We start from the raw sequence: 16,467 nt of genomic DNA, 5'->3' as shown, positions 1-16,467 counted from the left end.
AATAAACATTCTTACTGAGGTGGGAAAATAAATATTGATTTCATAACTGTATAACAATTAAAGAGCTCGAGTTGGGACCTGGCTTTGCTTTAAAACTACTCCTGATGAATGTGAACATTTATATATTTCTCTCTTTTATTTGTCTTATATCTCTTTCATTCAGGTGACAGAGGAGGTCTATCGCTTGCTGAACAACAACTACGACCTGGTGTGCCGCGGCAAAGTCAGCGTTAAGGGCAAAGGTGAGATGCTGACCTACTTCCTGGAGGGGAAAGTTCAGGGTGTGGGCACCGCCACCGTCTCTTCAGTGATGCGCTCCGCCAGCTTGGCGCGTCGCATCCACTCCTGTGGGAAGACGAGCGTCCCGACCAATCTGGGCAGCATCTCCACCGCCAGCCTGGCCGCTCACGCTGGCGTGGGCAGCAGCAGCGTCCAAATGAACGCCGCCAACAGCAGCATCAGCCAAGTGACTTGTCTCCCCTCCTCCAGCGTGCCTGCAGTGGGCGAGGAGGACGAGGAGGACATTGAGGAGACGGAGATTAAGATCGAGGCTGTGGCCGCCGCTGCAGATGTGTAGGGAAGAAAAACAGGGACTGTAAACCGAGCAGGAAAAAAAGTGAAAGAACACCCTGGCTGGAGGCCGAGAGACGACGGGGCTGTTCAGGTATTTCCTTTAAATCCAGAGCCACTGGCAAAACCCAGAATACGCTCATTCAGGATATGAACTTTCAGAGAGATGACGTGGTGATACAGACAATCATACTCGCCCTTAGGGAAGACAAACGAGGAGTGAAAGAGAAAGATGCTCACAATCTCTAATCGTCTTTTTAACATTTCTATACCAGATAAATAGATGTGTGGTGTCACTGGGTTCCCTCAGATCCAGGTATAATGTGCATCTTCATTTTATATATTTATATTCTACATATTCCATGTGCAGGGGATATGTGCATTGATATCCTGAAAAAAAAAAAAGACTTATCATGCTATTTGCTTTTGCACTGTCTTTCTGATTATGCCAAGGATACATTGCGTTAATTACGGTGTAAAATTGTGTTTTTTTTCACGGTGGGTGTAAGCATGCATGTGTGTACCTGTGAGCGTGTGTGTATGCATGTGTGGTTTAATTCTGAATTGTAACGAAACAGCACAAAGTACTTTTTTTTCTACTCTGAGCTCCTTGGATGAAACAGGCTTTCTCCCCCCCCCGAGATATCTTCCCCGTTAATAGTGCATGACTTTTAAAGTTGACAGCCATAGTGACTCCAAGTTGAAAGAAAACCAAAGTAACTGAGCTTTGAAAGATCTTTATTTTTTCACCCCTTTACATTGCCTCACCATCAGAGAGAAGAGGAAAGATTCGGCAGTAGGTTGAACATGCTCTGCACATTGCTCTTTTAGACGCCATCGGAGTCTCTAGTTGTCTTTTTCTGAACCCAGGATAACGTTTCAGAGAATACGTGATGCTCTTACTTTGCCCTGATTCACAGACAGTGGTGGCTTTGAGAGTGAAGAGGCAGCAAAGGTCAAAGGTCAGTGTGAAAACCTAAAAAGATATTGTACTACTTGGACGACAAGATGGACGAAAGCTGATATGCAAAGTCTGGACCAGTGGCAAAGGATTGATGAGGACCAATACATGTCTATGTATAATGTGCATTTATCCACACAGAAGGAGCACATCCATTACTAGAGCACACACACACACACGCACACACACACACACGCACACACACACACATTAAGCACACAACCTCCTGAAATGCACACCCTCGTCCTTCACTCACGGCCTCTAGACACGATTTATGTACATTCACATATTCCTCCCCCTCAGCAGTGTCCGGCTGCCTTCGTCTTTCAGGCAAACGTAACCTCCCCCCCGGCTTTTTGCTACAGTCGAACTGAGCAGCTACAAGCTTTAGCGCCTCTCTCTTTCAGATACAGCCTCAGAAAACGAGGGGCTCTTCAGATATCCTCTTTATCAACCTATATATACATTAAAAATATATATATATATAAATATATGAAACTTTGACTTGATCTGCAAAAGTGTACATACACAATGTTTCAAGTTTTCTGCCTTACTCAATAAGCTTACCGTGATTGCAACCTGCCTTTTTAGATATATTCACTTTGATATGCAGATCATACTTTTTTTGTAAATAGCAAAGAAGCTGTAAACTATGTTGTATCTTGTACAGTTTGAAGTTGGGTTATTGAATATTTTGTAATAAAGACAATATTGGTGTATAAGATATCACAGTAGTACTGTGATTGTAAAGATGTTAATATTTTGCTACCGGTATATAATATACAAGGGTTTTAAACAAGAGCAATATGAGAATTTCAATATGAGAACCTGAAACACAATATTTGAACCTAGTCCTCAACACAAACCTTCAGTGGGTGACTTTTTATGGGTCATTTTCTTCGTTAGTTCTAGTCCATACAATTACATCACATTTAATTTGAATGGCTCTTTAAAAAAACAGTTTTTATTCTACACAGGGACAGGCTTATTATACCAATCAATATACTGGTCAGGTAAATGTCGACATGTCACAAACACTGAGCAGTGGGCACGGAGTGGGCGAGGGGTTCACTGTGACAGCTCGGTCAACGAATGTCCAGCTCACGCCACGCTTCAGTATAGTATGGTTTGTTCTTTGGGTTTGGAATAAACATTGAACAAAAAAACACGATGCACTGATTGTAATGTTGATTTGTCCTGAGGGATCAACCCTCACGACCTCAAACTAAAGTTGACATTAAGCCGTGAAGGGAATCCAGGGTAAATGTTCACAAACAACACTCCCCCCTGATGTCATCGGGTCTAAAGGGGGTCACGATGACTAAATGAGCTTGCGGTGTTTCTTAATATCTACATTAACAATAGCGTAGATTTTTTAAAAACCGAGCAAATGGTTGAGTTGTTTTTGATGCTGCTTTAATAGAGCTGGAGTAAACAAGCCCCCCCCCCCCCCCCCCCTTGGATTTAATCAAGCTGCAACTAATTTCACAGACCTAGAGAAAGGAATTGTTCTCTAAGAAAAACACTTTTTTTTTTAAATTTTACAAGAGGTAAAAATGTGCAAAATAAAAGCAGACTCTGAATTTAGCTCTAAAAACCCTGTATAAAAAAATTACTTTTATTGAGTGGTAAACCTTAACAATAACTTGTTGACATTTGAACAGCTTTAAAGTTGATGTTTATTACAATAGAGGTTTGAAATAGTTTGAACCTCTGGATTAGGTTACACGTCTTCACTTCGGTGGAAGTAAAGAAACAGAACCAGCTGTGAAGTGTGTGGAGTTCAACCTCTGCACCTGATGTCAATCACCAGCTAATGAAATCCTGACACGGCAAGGATCCTCACGTCAGCAGAGAAATGGACGCTCAACTGCAAAATGTAAGTTTAACGCCACTGTTTTAATACAGGAAATGTTTTATTCAAATACTATTCCAAATATTATTATTCAAAAATCTGAAAATACCTCCTTAAATTGACTCGCCGTGCTAATTCCCTCTGTGCTTAAAAATGACATGATGGAGCAGAGGCCTTATCTGGAGCCCATCCAGGAAGAGTCGGAGCAGGAGGATGAAACCGGAGGAAGCAGAACAGGAGACAGAGAGGAGGATTTTCAAAGTGAAGTGGAGATGGAGGAGGAAGTGGCACAAGAGCAAGAGGAGGAGGAGGTGGAGGAAGATGATGATGATGATGATGTCCCTCTGAGGGCTCTGAGACCTAGGCGACTGTCTCGCTCCCTCAGCACAGAGAGTTTCCTTCAGTCGCCCTCGGCTGACAATCACCAGGGAGACTTGGAGACAAGCTCCGTGTCAGATGCGGTGGATTTAAGTGATGAGGCTAAAAGTTCTTGGCAGACAAATTTAGGAAATGAGGAACAGGCCCATGGTCGGGGGCTGAGGGAGAAGGTGAACATCTTTGTCATATTTTCCATTCAGAGGAAATATTCAAAAAACATTATACTCCGATGACAACATAGTGATCTGTGGATTTTATTATAATCTCCTCCAAGAAACTTCCAACACCTGAACCATCGGTGCAGAAAAAGACAAGGAAGAAAAAACACAAGAAGTCACAATGTGTGAGTGTTCGTTTCAAACAACGAGTTCCCCTCTAAGATATTGATCATTATAAAGTATATTTAATTTTTTTGTTTTTCTAAGCTGTTTCCTCCCTGGGTGGTGGAGCTGATGGTCAACATCGAAGAAGCAACAACTCATCGACTGGTGGTTGAGTCACGCTCGTCATCCTCAGGGCTCATGAGCTGAACGTGGGGCCGTCGGGCACATGAGGCTCTGACCCGAAACACACACACACACACACACACACACACAAATATAACACACCATGTGAAGGGTAAGCCTGGCCTGAGAGTAAAATCTACCTATGATAAAGATTAAGACAAATTGGTTTCAATGACGAAAGTTTATGAAGTTCACTTTCTATATATTTATCACTTTGATGTATCTTGAAATATAACGTCCTGATTCTTCTGGCACGAGTGCGACACCTCAGTACCTCAGACCTACAGAGAATATTAATAATAAATGTTATATTTCATTTTCTCGGCCCCGAGCTTCAGTCTGAACCCGTTTACCTCTCTCCCAATGGGTGGGATTTGATTCAAGTGCCTGAGTAAGAGCTGGAAGAGGCCAAAGCTCTCTCTCTCTCTCTCTCTCTCTCTCTCTCTCTCTCTCTCTCTCTCTCTCTCTCTCTCTCTCTCTCTCTCTCTCTCTCTCTCTGTCTCCCCCCCACATAGCTGTATCGTATATATTTACTTTTGTCAGAGCAATTCGTTTATCTCCGCTGGGTACAACTTGTCTTGGCAAGTTTGTTGGCAGTCTGTTTGTTGGCAGTCAGATTTAAAGTCTTTATTTAAATGAGATTCTTTCTTATTTTTAACATTCTAAATTGGGGGAATATTTCTGGTAAAAACATTAAAAGTCTTTTGAGAGAAATTAACTTGTGTCCATCTTATGCTTTGTCACAATTCACCAAATTTCCCTAATTCACCTCTGTCAAATTGTATTTTTTACATATTGACCCTGAAGTAACCCCATCCTTTACATGAGTAATATTAGGAATAAAACATTATAAAAATACTGAACAAAATATCCCATCAATTTCTGCAAAATAAAAATATTACACAAGAGAAACTTCATCTTTTTTAATCTGCTCATAAAGTCTAAAAACTAAACATGGTAGATATTCAAAAAATGGTTAATATGATTTTGTTACTATCTAAATTACTAAATCTATAACTTTTTTATGATTTCCTGAACTGTTTTTTAACAATAAATCCTATTTGTGATCTCACTGTAACTTGGATTAAATTAATGTAAAAGTACATGTAAAGAAATTGGTATATGTACTTGTAAAAAGACTTGCTTCTCAGAAGTAAAAGTACAACAGCAACCCTGAATAAAGAAAAAAATTATTATTCAGGCTTTTAATTGAATTATATTTATTTTTCCTTCTTGTTTTATCTATGTATTAAATTTGTTTGTTTTTGATTTAATCCTCTTTTAGCTATTTTTTTTGTCATATCACGTTTATATACGACTTTTGCTTAATTCTAACTTATACATTTTTACTTCCATGTTTACCTGCCTGTGGTGTTTCCTCATTTTAAATGTGTGAGGTTTATGACATCAGGTCCTTGATGATGTTTTGCTCCGTGGATGGATGTGTCTTTTATTCTCTGAAGGACTTTGTGTCACAGTGTCTATATGAGAAGTGCTACACAGATAAATTCTGATTGATTGATGTCAGTCTTCATGTTTGAGTCCAAACGCCCACATCACCAGCAGCATCCCGGACCTTGACTGACCCTGGATGAGGAAACACAGCAGCACACTCATCCTCCCACACATGCTGCATGGGGCTGTCATGGGTCCTTCCTGTTATCAGTACAGCTCAAGTATAATACTACATCAATAAATACTTTAATTGAACCTGAAGACTTTATTGGCTGTAGCATCGTTTCCTTGTTGATACATGTGTGGACCTTTCTGCCCAAAAAACATATTATGAAATCGGGGGGGGGGTCATAGTGAGTCCATTGCCACGAGTGTGTAAGTGTGTTAATCACACAGTGTACCAATGCATTTGGCATTAGATAGTTATGACAAATACTACACTAAGGAAACCAGCATTTACTACTGTTCTTCAGACAAACATGTTGTGGTCCTAGCAGAGCGATTCCATAATGTCAGGCTTATGCAACGCTGACGGCAAATGACCTTGTTTATCTGTCTACCTGATAAGACCGGCGTCCACCAAAGAGACTGGATGGACAAATAAGGTGTTAGTGTCTAAACAGTGTCACAGCACAGTTTGAGTCCCCATTACTTAACTGAATAAGTGTTTGATGACCCCCACACACACACACAGTCGGACGTTTCTGTCATCAGCTGTTATTCTCTCACAGCCTGTGTCGTTGGATGTTCCTAATTATCTTCAGCTTTACTGAAAAAGCAGTAATTTGGTCGCTCCCAAAAAAACAGGGTTGTTTTGATGTACAATCGCCTTATGTTCCAAAGTCAATATTGACAGCAGACCTCGTGAACCTGGATCCACGTACGTCGAGCGGGGTCATCCTGCGTTAACAGCGGCTTTGTCCAAAATATTTTAGATCTGCAGCCGCTGTCAATCATTAACTCCCCTGGAGGCCAGATATCCACATAAATACTGCTGGTTCAGAGAAATCACTTTAGAAGGAAATCTACAGTCACACAGAGCAGCTGAGAAGAAAGAAGATAGTTATCCTGCGACCGAAGATGCCTGGATTATATGAGAAGCTGACGTTTGTGGCAGGAGTGGCCCTTGCGGCCCTGGCCCTGGCGAGGTCTTCCCCAGTAGTGGGCCCGGAGCCAATCCGCTGTGCCGCCTGCACGCCGGAGAAGCTGAGCGACTGTCCCGCCATCCCGGCCGGCTGCAGCCAGGTGCTGAGGGAGCCGGGCTGCGGCTGCTGCATGGCCTGCGCTCTGGAGAAAGGGGCGTCCTGTGGGGTTCACACGGCTCACTGTGGCGTGGGCCTGCGCTGCACTCCCAGGCTCGGTGAGGCCAGACCCCTCCACGCTCTGACCCGGGGACAGGGGCTCTGCACTGAGGACATTGGTCAAGGTAATACCGTTTTTCACTGTTTCTGCATGATACACATAAAATCCAAGGAGATATAAAGAAAAATGGTAGAAAATATTTTCAAATTTCTATTGTACTTGTGCAGAGTACACAGAAGGAGACCAGGGCTCCCTGCATTACCTGTTGGGTCTCAACCTTCCCTTCGACCAGCAAGACCCTGCTGAGGGCCAAGAGAGCATCAAGGCCAAGGTCAACGCTATCCGCAACAAACTGGTGCATCAGGTGAGGAGAGACCACATGAGGATTCAAACATTTATACCTTCCATCCAGAAAAGGGGGCAATTGATTTTGAGGGAATTTTATATTTATTAATTCTCTCCCTTATCTTTTTCTTTGTTCAGGGACCCTGTCACGTTGAACTCGACGCGGCGCTGGAAATGATCGCCAGCTCTCAGCAGACGCTCGGAGAGAGGTTCACCACCTTCTACCTCCCCAACTGTGACAAGCACGGCTACTACAAGGCCAAGCAGGTGAGGGACTGGAGCTTTTCACGAATCAACTCCAGAGATGTATCTGAAGCGACCAGGTGATTTATTCGCGGGGTTTCTCACTCCTCTGTTCCTCCTGCAGTGCGACTCGTCTCTGGTTGGACCTCCCGCTCGCTGCTGGTGCGTCTCCTCCTGGAACGGGAGGAAGATCCCGGGGTCCAATGACCTGCTCGGTGAAGCAGAGTGTCATCAGGAAGTCACGCTCTGAGCGGATTGACGTGGCCACACGCACCCAGATGCAAACAGACAGAAGTCTTTGAATATCTGCATGCAGCCACCTGGAGAACTGACTTCATTTTATTTACGAGATGCCTGCATCAAAACTTATTTATTCACAACTTGTATATTCTTCTTTGTCTTATCTATTTTTGTTTTTTTTTAATATGTTTGCCTGTTTGTTGTTTTTTCCAGTTGTAAATAAGGCAACACTGTATACATTTGAGTTTCTGACTAAATAACTCCATTGCTCAAAACCACAGGTCCGCAGCTGTGCCAAGAGGTTTCAGGATCAGTTTTCTTTTTTCATTCATTCAAAAACCATACAGCCGTTCATTCATTCAACGTGTTGACATTGTCTGAATGTATCTCCGTTGGCGTTTCCTCAATGGGTATCAGTGGGATACTTAAAGTGCTGTAAGCATGTGTGCACAGTGGTCAAGCACAAACATTTACGCATTTGTCTACCTCTGCTGGTCTCGACAGGTTCAGCCGGTTTAACACTGAGGGTTCAGCTCATCTACACTTTCTTACCTTTTTATTTGTCTCTGAGGTCATCAGGGTCATTTTCATTTTATTTATTATTATTTGTCTGTGTTTATGCTGCTATTCCATTATTGGATTTGTTGAAATAATGCATATAGATACTTCTTATTTTATGGATGTGCATCAAATTAAATAAATTATTTATTCACAATGGCTTGTGACTCAAGGTTTTTTTTCCTGTGCACTCCCCCCAAAAATTCCTGAATCATTTTATTCTGCCTTTATTAAGTAAAAATAGAGCTTTGAGGGTTGCATTGAACATGCAAACAACATATATGGTTCATCACCGGCTACACAGAGAGTTGAGAGATAACGGTTCATGACCTTTATCCCCAAAAAACAAATCAGCTTATGCAAAGTGACAACAGAAACAACAACAACAACAACCTTCTTGCTTCCTCTGGCTTGAGATCCAGCATGAAAAATAAAATTAAAACTTTGTGTTGGAGCTGTCGTCCAGTCCAGCAAAGTGGAGTTCATAGTAAGGCACTGCATGCTGTACATTTTCTGGTCGCCGTGTCCACACACAAACGTCTTTACAAAACAAATCACGAGCACACAAATTATGATTACACATCACAGGCATGTACACATGGGCAATGCCACGTAATTGTGCGTAAATAGAGAGCACCCTCATCAATGTCTGTGACAAGTTAGAACATCTCTGTCTTATGATCAGAAAAAGGCCTCTGAGATCAGTTCTTTGAGCGCGTCCCGCTCTCAGGAGACGTCCACGTTGGGTCTGAGACAAACAGCTTATAAAAGAATCCATCTGTTGCAGACGTACTGGCTTTTTTTTTTTTTCTCTCCTCTTCCTCTGTTTCCCTTCGCTCTGCCTCAGAAATAAGGTCCCACAGGCAACAGATAGAAATAGCAAACATCCACATATCGGTTGAGCCATCCCTTGACCCCTCTCCCAATATCCTCAGCGTCTCTGTTTGTTTACAATTCTTCTCGCTCTCACTGCCACCGTCCCTCCCTCTCGCCCTCCGTCCTGCCCCGGCTCCTATTGGCTCCCGGAGTTGTAGTGCTGGGTGTCTCCCCGCTCCTTCCCATCGAAGCCTGGCAGCGGCTGCCCGTATTTGTCCACGCACCAACAGAAGCCGCGCTTTCTGCCCTTGGACGGACGGCACTGGAAGCGGAGGAGAGGGACAAAGGTGAAAAGGAGGGGAGAGAAATGGGAACGGGGGGGGGGGGGGGGGGCGAGTGTGCTAAATGTGTAAATCCAGTTGAATGTGCAGCATTATGGGTAACGAGCCACTTTACTCAATGAAGTAGAACAGCCATAGTTAAGAGGCATTAATGGGCAGATTGTGCTGAGTCGACGCAGCCTTGGCGATCCAACGCGCTGTGGTATTTTGAGCTGCTTTTATGGTCTACCTCCTGTTACACACACATATAGAGACCTTTAAGGTAAACAGAAACCTGGTAAAATATTTGCTTAGTCCCGTTTGTGAACAACTGAGAGCCCGAGATCTATTTTCAGAAGCTGGTGGCCAGTACGAATCATCTGTTGCTGATTATACCCCACAGCTCCAAATTATGGGTACTACAAATGACTTACAGAGTCTGTGGAGCTACCCAAGGGCTGTTATTTTACTGCCAATTTTACTAAAGGTCAACCTCCACTGTAGTAAAACATGCAGCCATTCATTTCAAGGGCTAGAGCAACTGTGCTTCTGCTCCGCAGGGGGAGTCGGAGCTGATCCGGAGGGAAGACGTCCTGATTTAGCTCAATATTCAACCTGGGTTTGATAAGAGAGTCTGAGGCAGGATTCTCGTGCTGCTGCATACATCTTCACTTTACTGCATTTTCCGAGCTTCATCATAGGAGCTTTAAAATTTCACATAACCACAAATATCACAAAATGTATGTTTGGGGAAACTAAATCAAAAGTTAAATCGAGAAAAGTGGATCTATTTGGAACATTAAATCTACCCGGAGTACATTTTATTCTCTGAAGAAACATCTACTGTTATTCGGAGCTGAAATGTTTTCCCCTCAAAATCGTTGCAACGTCCAAATTAAACCAACCAAATGTGAAATGTCCGCCACTCCTCCAGCGCCCCAGGGCTCAGCAGGATACACTATAGGTCTGTTCTACACAAACAAAGACAATGAGCCCGGCGTCGTGAGGCTGGTTATGAGACGATTGCTGGTCAAACAGAACACTTCCATTAAGCAGGAGGGACTGCTATGGAATAAGAAAAAACTGCCTCTGTGATGCAGTGGCGTGGGAGCCCTAAGTGCCTCCATATGAATGCGTCAGAACCACTCATTTATTACATCCCGATCGTGGGTGAACCATGTGAGTGTGGGGATGGCTGCCGCTCTATTTCTGGGCCTGCCTCTCAAAAGTCCAGCAATTATGGGGCGAGCGCATCGGGTGCCGGCGGCCACCTTGACGTCTGTCTCCCTGGGAGGGTTCCCGTTAGACGGCCGTCGTCCCAGCCGTCAACCCCACTGGGGTTTGGCCCCTGTGGTTCCTGTCTCCAGAGTCAGTGGCTCGGGTCTACCTCACTGGTGTGGTGGTGCAGTGATGAGGCTCTAATAGCTACCAATGAGTACACGAGGACAGCCTCAAATCTGTAATTGGGCTGCAGGAGACCTATAGCTTGACTTGAACTCGACTTCAGCGCGGAGTCGTTGGATTTGTTGCAGCTTCAAACAGCAGCCGAACGTCTTTACTCTTTAAAGGATGTGTAGTTTCTCGTGAAATCGATGCACGACTTATCCGGTTGTTGGTGTCAAATGGCGCTCCTCGTGATTTACCTGCTTTTTCTTATAGAAGCCCTTCTTGTCACAGTTTGGTATGCGGAAACCTCTGGGGTTGAGAATGTCTGTAATCTTGAGGGTGCTGAGAATGCTCTCAATCTCTCTCCGACAGGGACCCTGCAGACGAGGGAACACATGACAAGTTACTGCACTTTGTCCAACACTTGAAAACTTATTTCCAGCTCAAACCTGAAAGCACATGAACAAATTTGAATGCTGGTGATGCCCTCTGGATGATTGGTTTTCTTCAGGAGCACAATTTTGACTCAAACACATTGTTTTTTGCAAATAAATATGTCAGGCTGCTGCTGCATCGCACGCCACTGCCGTAATTCTTAAACAATGGTCGCTGCAAAAGGAAAGAGGTGGCTGACGGGGAAATGAATTCATCCGACCAACTTGCAGGGGCTTAGCAGTTTGCCAAAGCTGCTTAGACCTCTTGCACTTTACACAAAGGATGGGGGGATGAAGTGAATTCAAAGAGCTCAAGGCGGGAGCCAAAAGGCTTGTGCTCAAGTCCAAGTGCTCCAGTCACTAATCAAAGCAGCCGGTCAAACCCCATTACTAGTGTGTGCTCACTTCTCTGTCCAAAGACGAGATCAAAATAGCAGCAGGGCTTCCCAACAGGCATTCACACAGGCCAATCCATCATCCGCTGGCTCCCGTTGCACCCGGCACGCGGACGCCTTGTGGCCAAACAACCGCCTGACACAGGTCAGCCACAGGGCCATACCCGCTCACTTCCATGCCATTCTCCCGCTCGCGACGCCTGCCAACCATTCACCGCCGCTGTACCCAGAACATTTCTTCACCCGCAGGGGGAGAAAAACACCAAAACACAGAGGAAGAGGAGAAAAACATTCCTCCCTCCAGTGTGCTCTGAAGACAGAAAAATACCAGTTGTGATACTCACATACTCAGGCTCCTGTTTGGTCTCCAGAGAGAAGTTCTGCTGGTCCGTGAGGAGAGGTCCTGGTAGCTCCTCCATTTTAAAGCTCTGGGTTCGCCTCTGCTGCTCCTGTCTCAGGACTTCTGACTTGGCGGAGGGGAAGAAAGGGAGGAGCGGGGGTCTCAGGGGTCCCGTGGGTCTGTGGGTGCTGTACAAGATCTGGAGGCCTGGGCCGGTGGAGTTCCGCTCCTCGTCCTGAGCATCAACACCCTCTGCTGAAGTTTGAGGAAAACACGTGTTTACTACATATGAGTACACTAGGATATATGATCCAAGATTTTGAGATAACTGAATGCTAATGCAGACAAAGTATTTAATTGGGGGGGGGGGGGGGGGGGGGGCATAAGAGGGCTGCTCCAAAAGCATCTTCTGAAATTACATCTGTCTTTCCGATCGCGCAGGAAATGAGAAGAAATATGCAACATGATCACTTTCCAAAATTTGAATTATTTTTGTTCCTTTCTGACGTCACAAACTAAACACTCGCCAAAAACAAAAAATCTGATCATAATTCATCTTTACCAGTTGATGCAGGGAGGTTCAGCTCCTCACATCTTTATATTGGGCTGCACATTTTTTAAAGTTTAAAAACTCTGTCTAAGAAGTGCCTCAACCTGTGTCATCATCCAGCCTTTCGTTCCATACATGAAGAGAAGTCCCACAGCCTCAGTTATTGACTCTATTTTGACTTTCAGAATGATATTGTGTCATTAAAAACTGTTGTGCATGAGTTAAAGAATAGATCACATCACGCAACAATCGATATATAAAAATTATATTACTGCCACATGAGTCACATATATCTTAATTTAAGAGGCCTGCAGATGCATTGTGCGTATATCTGTGAGTTAAAGCGCGTTTGTCCACATGCAGGACGAATATGGATCAAACGCACGGGACTCACCTGGCAGCTCGTTGACCGGAGGTGTCGGTCTGACGGTGAGTCTCCTGCTGGTGGTGTTTGCACAGATGCCCCGTCCCTCCAGCAGAGCCTGCAGAGGCTTCGTCTCGCCGGGCTGATGCTGACATGTCAGCCCGGAGCCACATCTCCCGGTGTACACCCCGCACGGCTGGCCGAAGCTGAGCGCGCAGGTCATGCAGCAGCCGCAGCCCGGCTCGCGGACCCTCTCGACGCAGTCCTTGGGCAGAGGCTTGCACAGGAGCCGCGCTCCGGCGTCGCACGGCTCGCATCGGATCACCGCTCCCGCCGCACCTGACCTCCGGCCGAACGAGGCCAGGACGAATGTCATGCAAAGGGCGCGGAGACGGGAATCCATGGCGGCGTCCTGGAGCATGTGTGGAGTTGGAGTGTGGTGGCGCACTGCTCAGTCTGCTGCACTGTGGCGGACTTTTCTCTGGGCAGCTTCTCTCTCATTCACATAAAGCCACCAGCTACAACATCCCAATATATATAGACCCCGGTAACTGTAGTCACACCCCCGCATAGCTTGTGGTCTCCTGATGTATTGCCTCGACTCCGCTTTGGCTTTTAAACCATCAGACCAGCGTGCCGAGGCATTACGCACATTACGCAGCGCACCAGCAGGATCATATCCACTGTATTGGCTCTTTAAGAAGAATTTGGAATGAAATGCAAGAAAAATGATTGGCCAGTGCATTTTTTTTTTACTTTAATTTTTTTCTTTCTTTTACCCTCAGCTGTGGGGGGTTTGAGGTCTGAATATCCTGCATACGTTTAGAAAAATGTAATGCAGAACACCAGGTTATTAGACACATATTCTAGGAAATGATCAGCCAACCCAAGAGAAACATCCACAGAAATGTTTGTAATGTGTATCAGGTCTCAGCCCGAGGAGCCCACACACAGTAGCTCCTGCAGTACGCGGATTCATTCATAGGGGGCGCCAGTATCTGTGTGGGAAGGTGGTCATTGACAATTGCAATAAAAAGAAAGATTAAATGTGCAGAAGGCAAAAACACACCAACATATTGCAATATATTCATTCGTTTGTCTTTGGTTGCATGTGTGTGTGTGTGTGTGTGTGTGTGTGTTTCTTGTTTGCTTCAGCAAAGTTCTGTTTATGTGCAGGTGTTCACATGACTATGTGTTTGCTTATGTGTGTTTCCACTGGTCGGAGACCCTGCAGGAGGCTGCTGCACATGCCCCTGCATGACCTGGTTAAGGTTTAAGCGTATAAACCATGTCCGTTCCATTCACACACACACACACACACACACACACACACACACACACACACACACACACACACACACACACACACACACACACACACACAGGGTTGATTATTTCAAGCTTTAAAAGCAACCCAAGCAACAACAGTGCATAAACACTTGCGGTATTAAAGAATGACCTCAAAAGCAGTGGTGGAATGTAACTAAGAACATTTATTATTTGTACATATATTTAAAGTATTTAAGTACAATGTTGGGGATATTCTACTCTCCGCATTGTATTTATTTGACTGCTGCACTCAAGTACTTTGTAGAATTATATTTTGCATAAAACAATTGCTTATCTTTTTTAAATGTTGAAGTGAATGCATTTTTGATTTAATTGTATGCCTCTGTTAAGGGGACAGGAAGTGGCTGGAGGCATTATGTTTTCCGGGTTGTCCGTCCCTCCGTCCGTCCGTCTATCACATGAAAGTGCTATGTCAACAAGGACTAGAGGAAACTTCAAAGAAATTTGCAACAAATATTCACTTGGATGCGAGGATGAACTGATTAGAATTTGGTCGTTAAAGTTCAAGGTCACAGTGACCTCAGGTCACCGTGAATTCATTTGATAAATTCTTGGCCAGTTCTCCGTTGTAGAAGAGATTTTTAATCTTAATGGGAGTAACCAGGTTAAATAAAGGTTACGGAATACAAATTATGTTTATCTCTGTATAACTTCCGCATTCTGCATACGTGGCTTCAGTTTTGCAAATGAATAATAGAATTGATATTTTAAATAAAGAGGTTTCATATTGGTCAGATAAAATTCAATAACTGCTGCTGTCACTCTACAAGGTCAGTGTTGTCCATAACAAAGAGAAACTCCAGCAACCAGATATGATTCAGGACGACCTGCTCAGTGTTTCTGTCTCATGCAGAGACTCATGTTTCTCAGACACACAGTGCAGCAGTGCTCTCTGATCTTAGGATGTGTGACATTGTTGGGGCCTGCTCTGGACATTCGTAAGAGCGACAAAGCAGACCTTAGAATAAGGACACATACCACATGTGTAAGTGAGAAAATTCCTGCGTAATTACATCTGCAGCATTTTTTAGGTGCACTATTAATTGGTTTCAGATGAGAGAGGGGATACACCAGCACAGAATGTCCAAATTACCTCAAAAGAATAACAGCGGGAGAGGCGAGGTGTACAGTTCCTCGTCGCTTTTTTGAATTTTCTTGGAAGCCAATGTTAAATCAGTTGCCAACAAGCCCTGGCGCACGGCCGCCTGTTAACAGACAGGTCTACAGCAGAGCAGCGTTCACTGGAATGCCAAACATTTGTTTCATATGCTGCAAAAAAAAAAAAAGCCTGCTGATTTTCCTCCCTCTCCTCCACTCAGCGCTCTTCGGAAGGGGGTCTCTCAGCCACCTGTGCATATTCAGCATAGCAGAGGAGAGCGTCGGGCACGGGGAGTAATGTACTGGAGGAATGTCGTCCCGCAGAGCAGCCACTCAATAAAGAGGGAGTGTGAAGAATGTGCTTTTGCACACACAGGATATTACTGTACATGTGTTTAACATAACCCACTGTCAAAGGCTGCACTGCCCAACCGCAACTGCTTGTCAACTCCTAATCCGGCGCAATTTTCCACTGTTTTAAGAATCTTTGGACGAATCAGACACACTTGCTGGGAGATCACAGAGAGAGTGGCCTGCAATGGCTCCTGCAGCCTGGATGGACTTTATTGCACTGAGGCCCTCAGCTAAATATAAACCAGCTAATAAATACCTGGCCCTGGATATTACATATACTCTCAGTTTCAGGTCACATACGTGAACAGTAATCTATGCTTTTCATTTTATGAATACAATTGATTATAAAATCTTCCTTGCAGATAAACCAGGTAGGATGAACTCTTCAAAACAGACTGTTTATAAAAAGCTCTGCACACAACGTCCAGCACACAAAGAATAAAAAGAGACAGTATTTTGTAGAACTGACAAGGAATAATACAGAAGAAGATCCAGAGACTACGCTAACGGCCCATTCCTAATAGCCATGTTTAGTACAGACACTTATTGTATTTCTGTTCCTGTTATTAGAAGTATAACACAACTTCTAACAGTTAACGGCCAATTTATCAAGGAATACATAGTTTACATTAATTTACATAAACTTA

At 44.2% G+C, this 16,467-nt stretch overlaps 4 protein-coding genes across 5 annotated transcripts in view; 3 read left to right on the top strand and 1 right to left on the bottom strand.

Moving 5' to 3' along the window:
* The window catches only part of LOC133968581 (adenylate cyclase type 1-like), a 34,998-nt gene extending 32,740 nt beyond the window's left edge, over positions 1–2,258 (top strand). For both annotated transcript variants that reach the window (XM_062404715.1, XM_062404714.1), the window contains exon 20: positions 164–2,258. In XM_062404715.1, coding sequence (XP_062260699.1) covers positions 164–577 — 414 coding nt within the window. In that variant the 3' untranslated portion in view covers positions 578–2,258. The remainder of the gene's footprint in view (positions 1–163) is intronic.
* Positions 2,259–3,509: 1,251 nt separating this feature from the next.
* On the top strand, positions 3,510–5,228 carry LOC133968579 (histone H3.v1-like). Its single transcript, XM_062404713.1, has 3 exons — positions 3,510–3,934; positions 4,039–4,107; positions 4,190–5,228. The coding sequence occupies exons 1-3, from the start codon at positions 3,545–3,547 to the stop codon at positions 4,292–4,294; spliced, it is 564 nt and encodes a 187-aa protein (XP_062260697.1). The 5' UTR covers positions 3,510–3,544; the 3' UTR covers positions 4,295–5,228.
* A 1,497-nt stretch (positions 5,229–6,725) lies between these two features.
* Positions 6,726–8,572, top strand: LOC133968578 (insulin-like growth factor-binding protein 1). Its single transcript, XM_062404712.1, has 4 exons — positions 6,726–7,151; positions 7,255–7,391; positions 7,511–7,639; positions 7,740–8,572. The coding sequence occupies exons 1-4, from the start codon at positions 6,806–6,808 to the stop codon at positions 7,863–7,865; spliced, it is 738 nt and encodes a 245-aa protein (XP_062260696.1). The 5' UTR covers positions 6,726–6,805; the 3' UTR covers positions 7,866–8,572.
* A 21-nt stretch (positions 8,573–8,593) lies between these two features.
* LOC133968577 (insulin-like growth factor-binding protein 3) lies at positions 8,594–13,657 on the bottom strand. Its single transcript, XM_062404711.1, has 4 exons — positions 13,049–13,657; positions 12,109–12,359; positions 11,193–11,312; positions 8,594–9,551 (listed from the first exon to the last, which is right to left on the bottom strand). Exons 1-4 carry the CDS (start codon positions 13,437–13,439, stop codon positions 9,426–9,428), a joined length of 888 nt encoding a protein of 295 aa, XP_062260695.1. The 5' UTR covers positions 13,440–13,657; the 3' UTR covers positions 8,594–9,425.
* Positions 13,658–16,467: the final 2,810 nt, after the last annotated feature.

The sequence above is a fragment of the Platichthys flesus genome, chromosome 14 (assembly GCF_949316205.1).
Source record: "Platichthys flesus chromosome 14, fPlaFle2.1, whole genome shotgun sequence".
NCBI lineage: Eukaryota > Metazoa > Chordata > Actinopteri > Pleuronectiformes > Pleuronectidae > Platichthys > Platichthys flesus.
The sequence above is the reverse complement of the archived record's forward strand: the minus strand, read 5'-3'. Positions and strand labels throughout refer to the sequence as shown.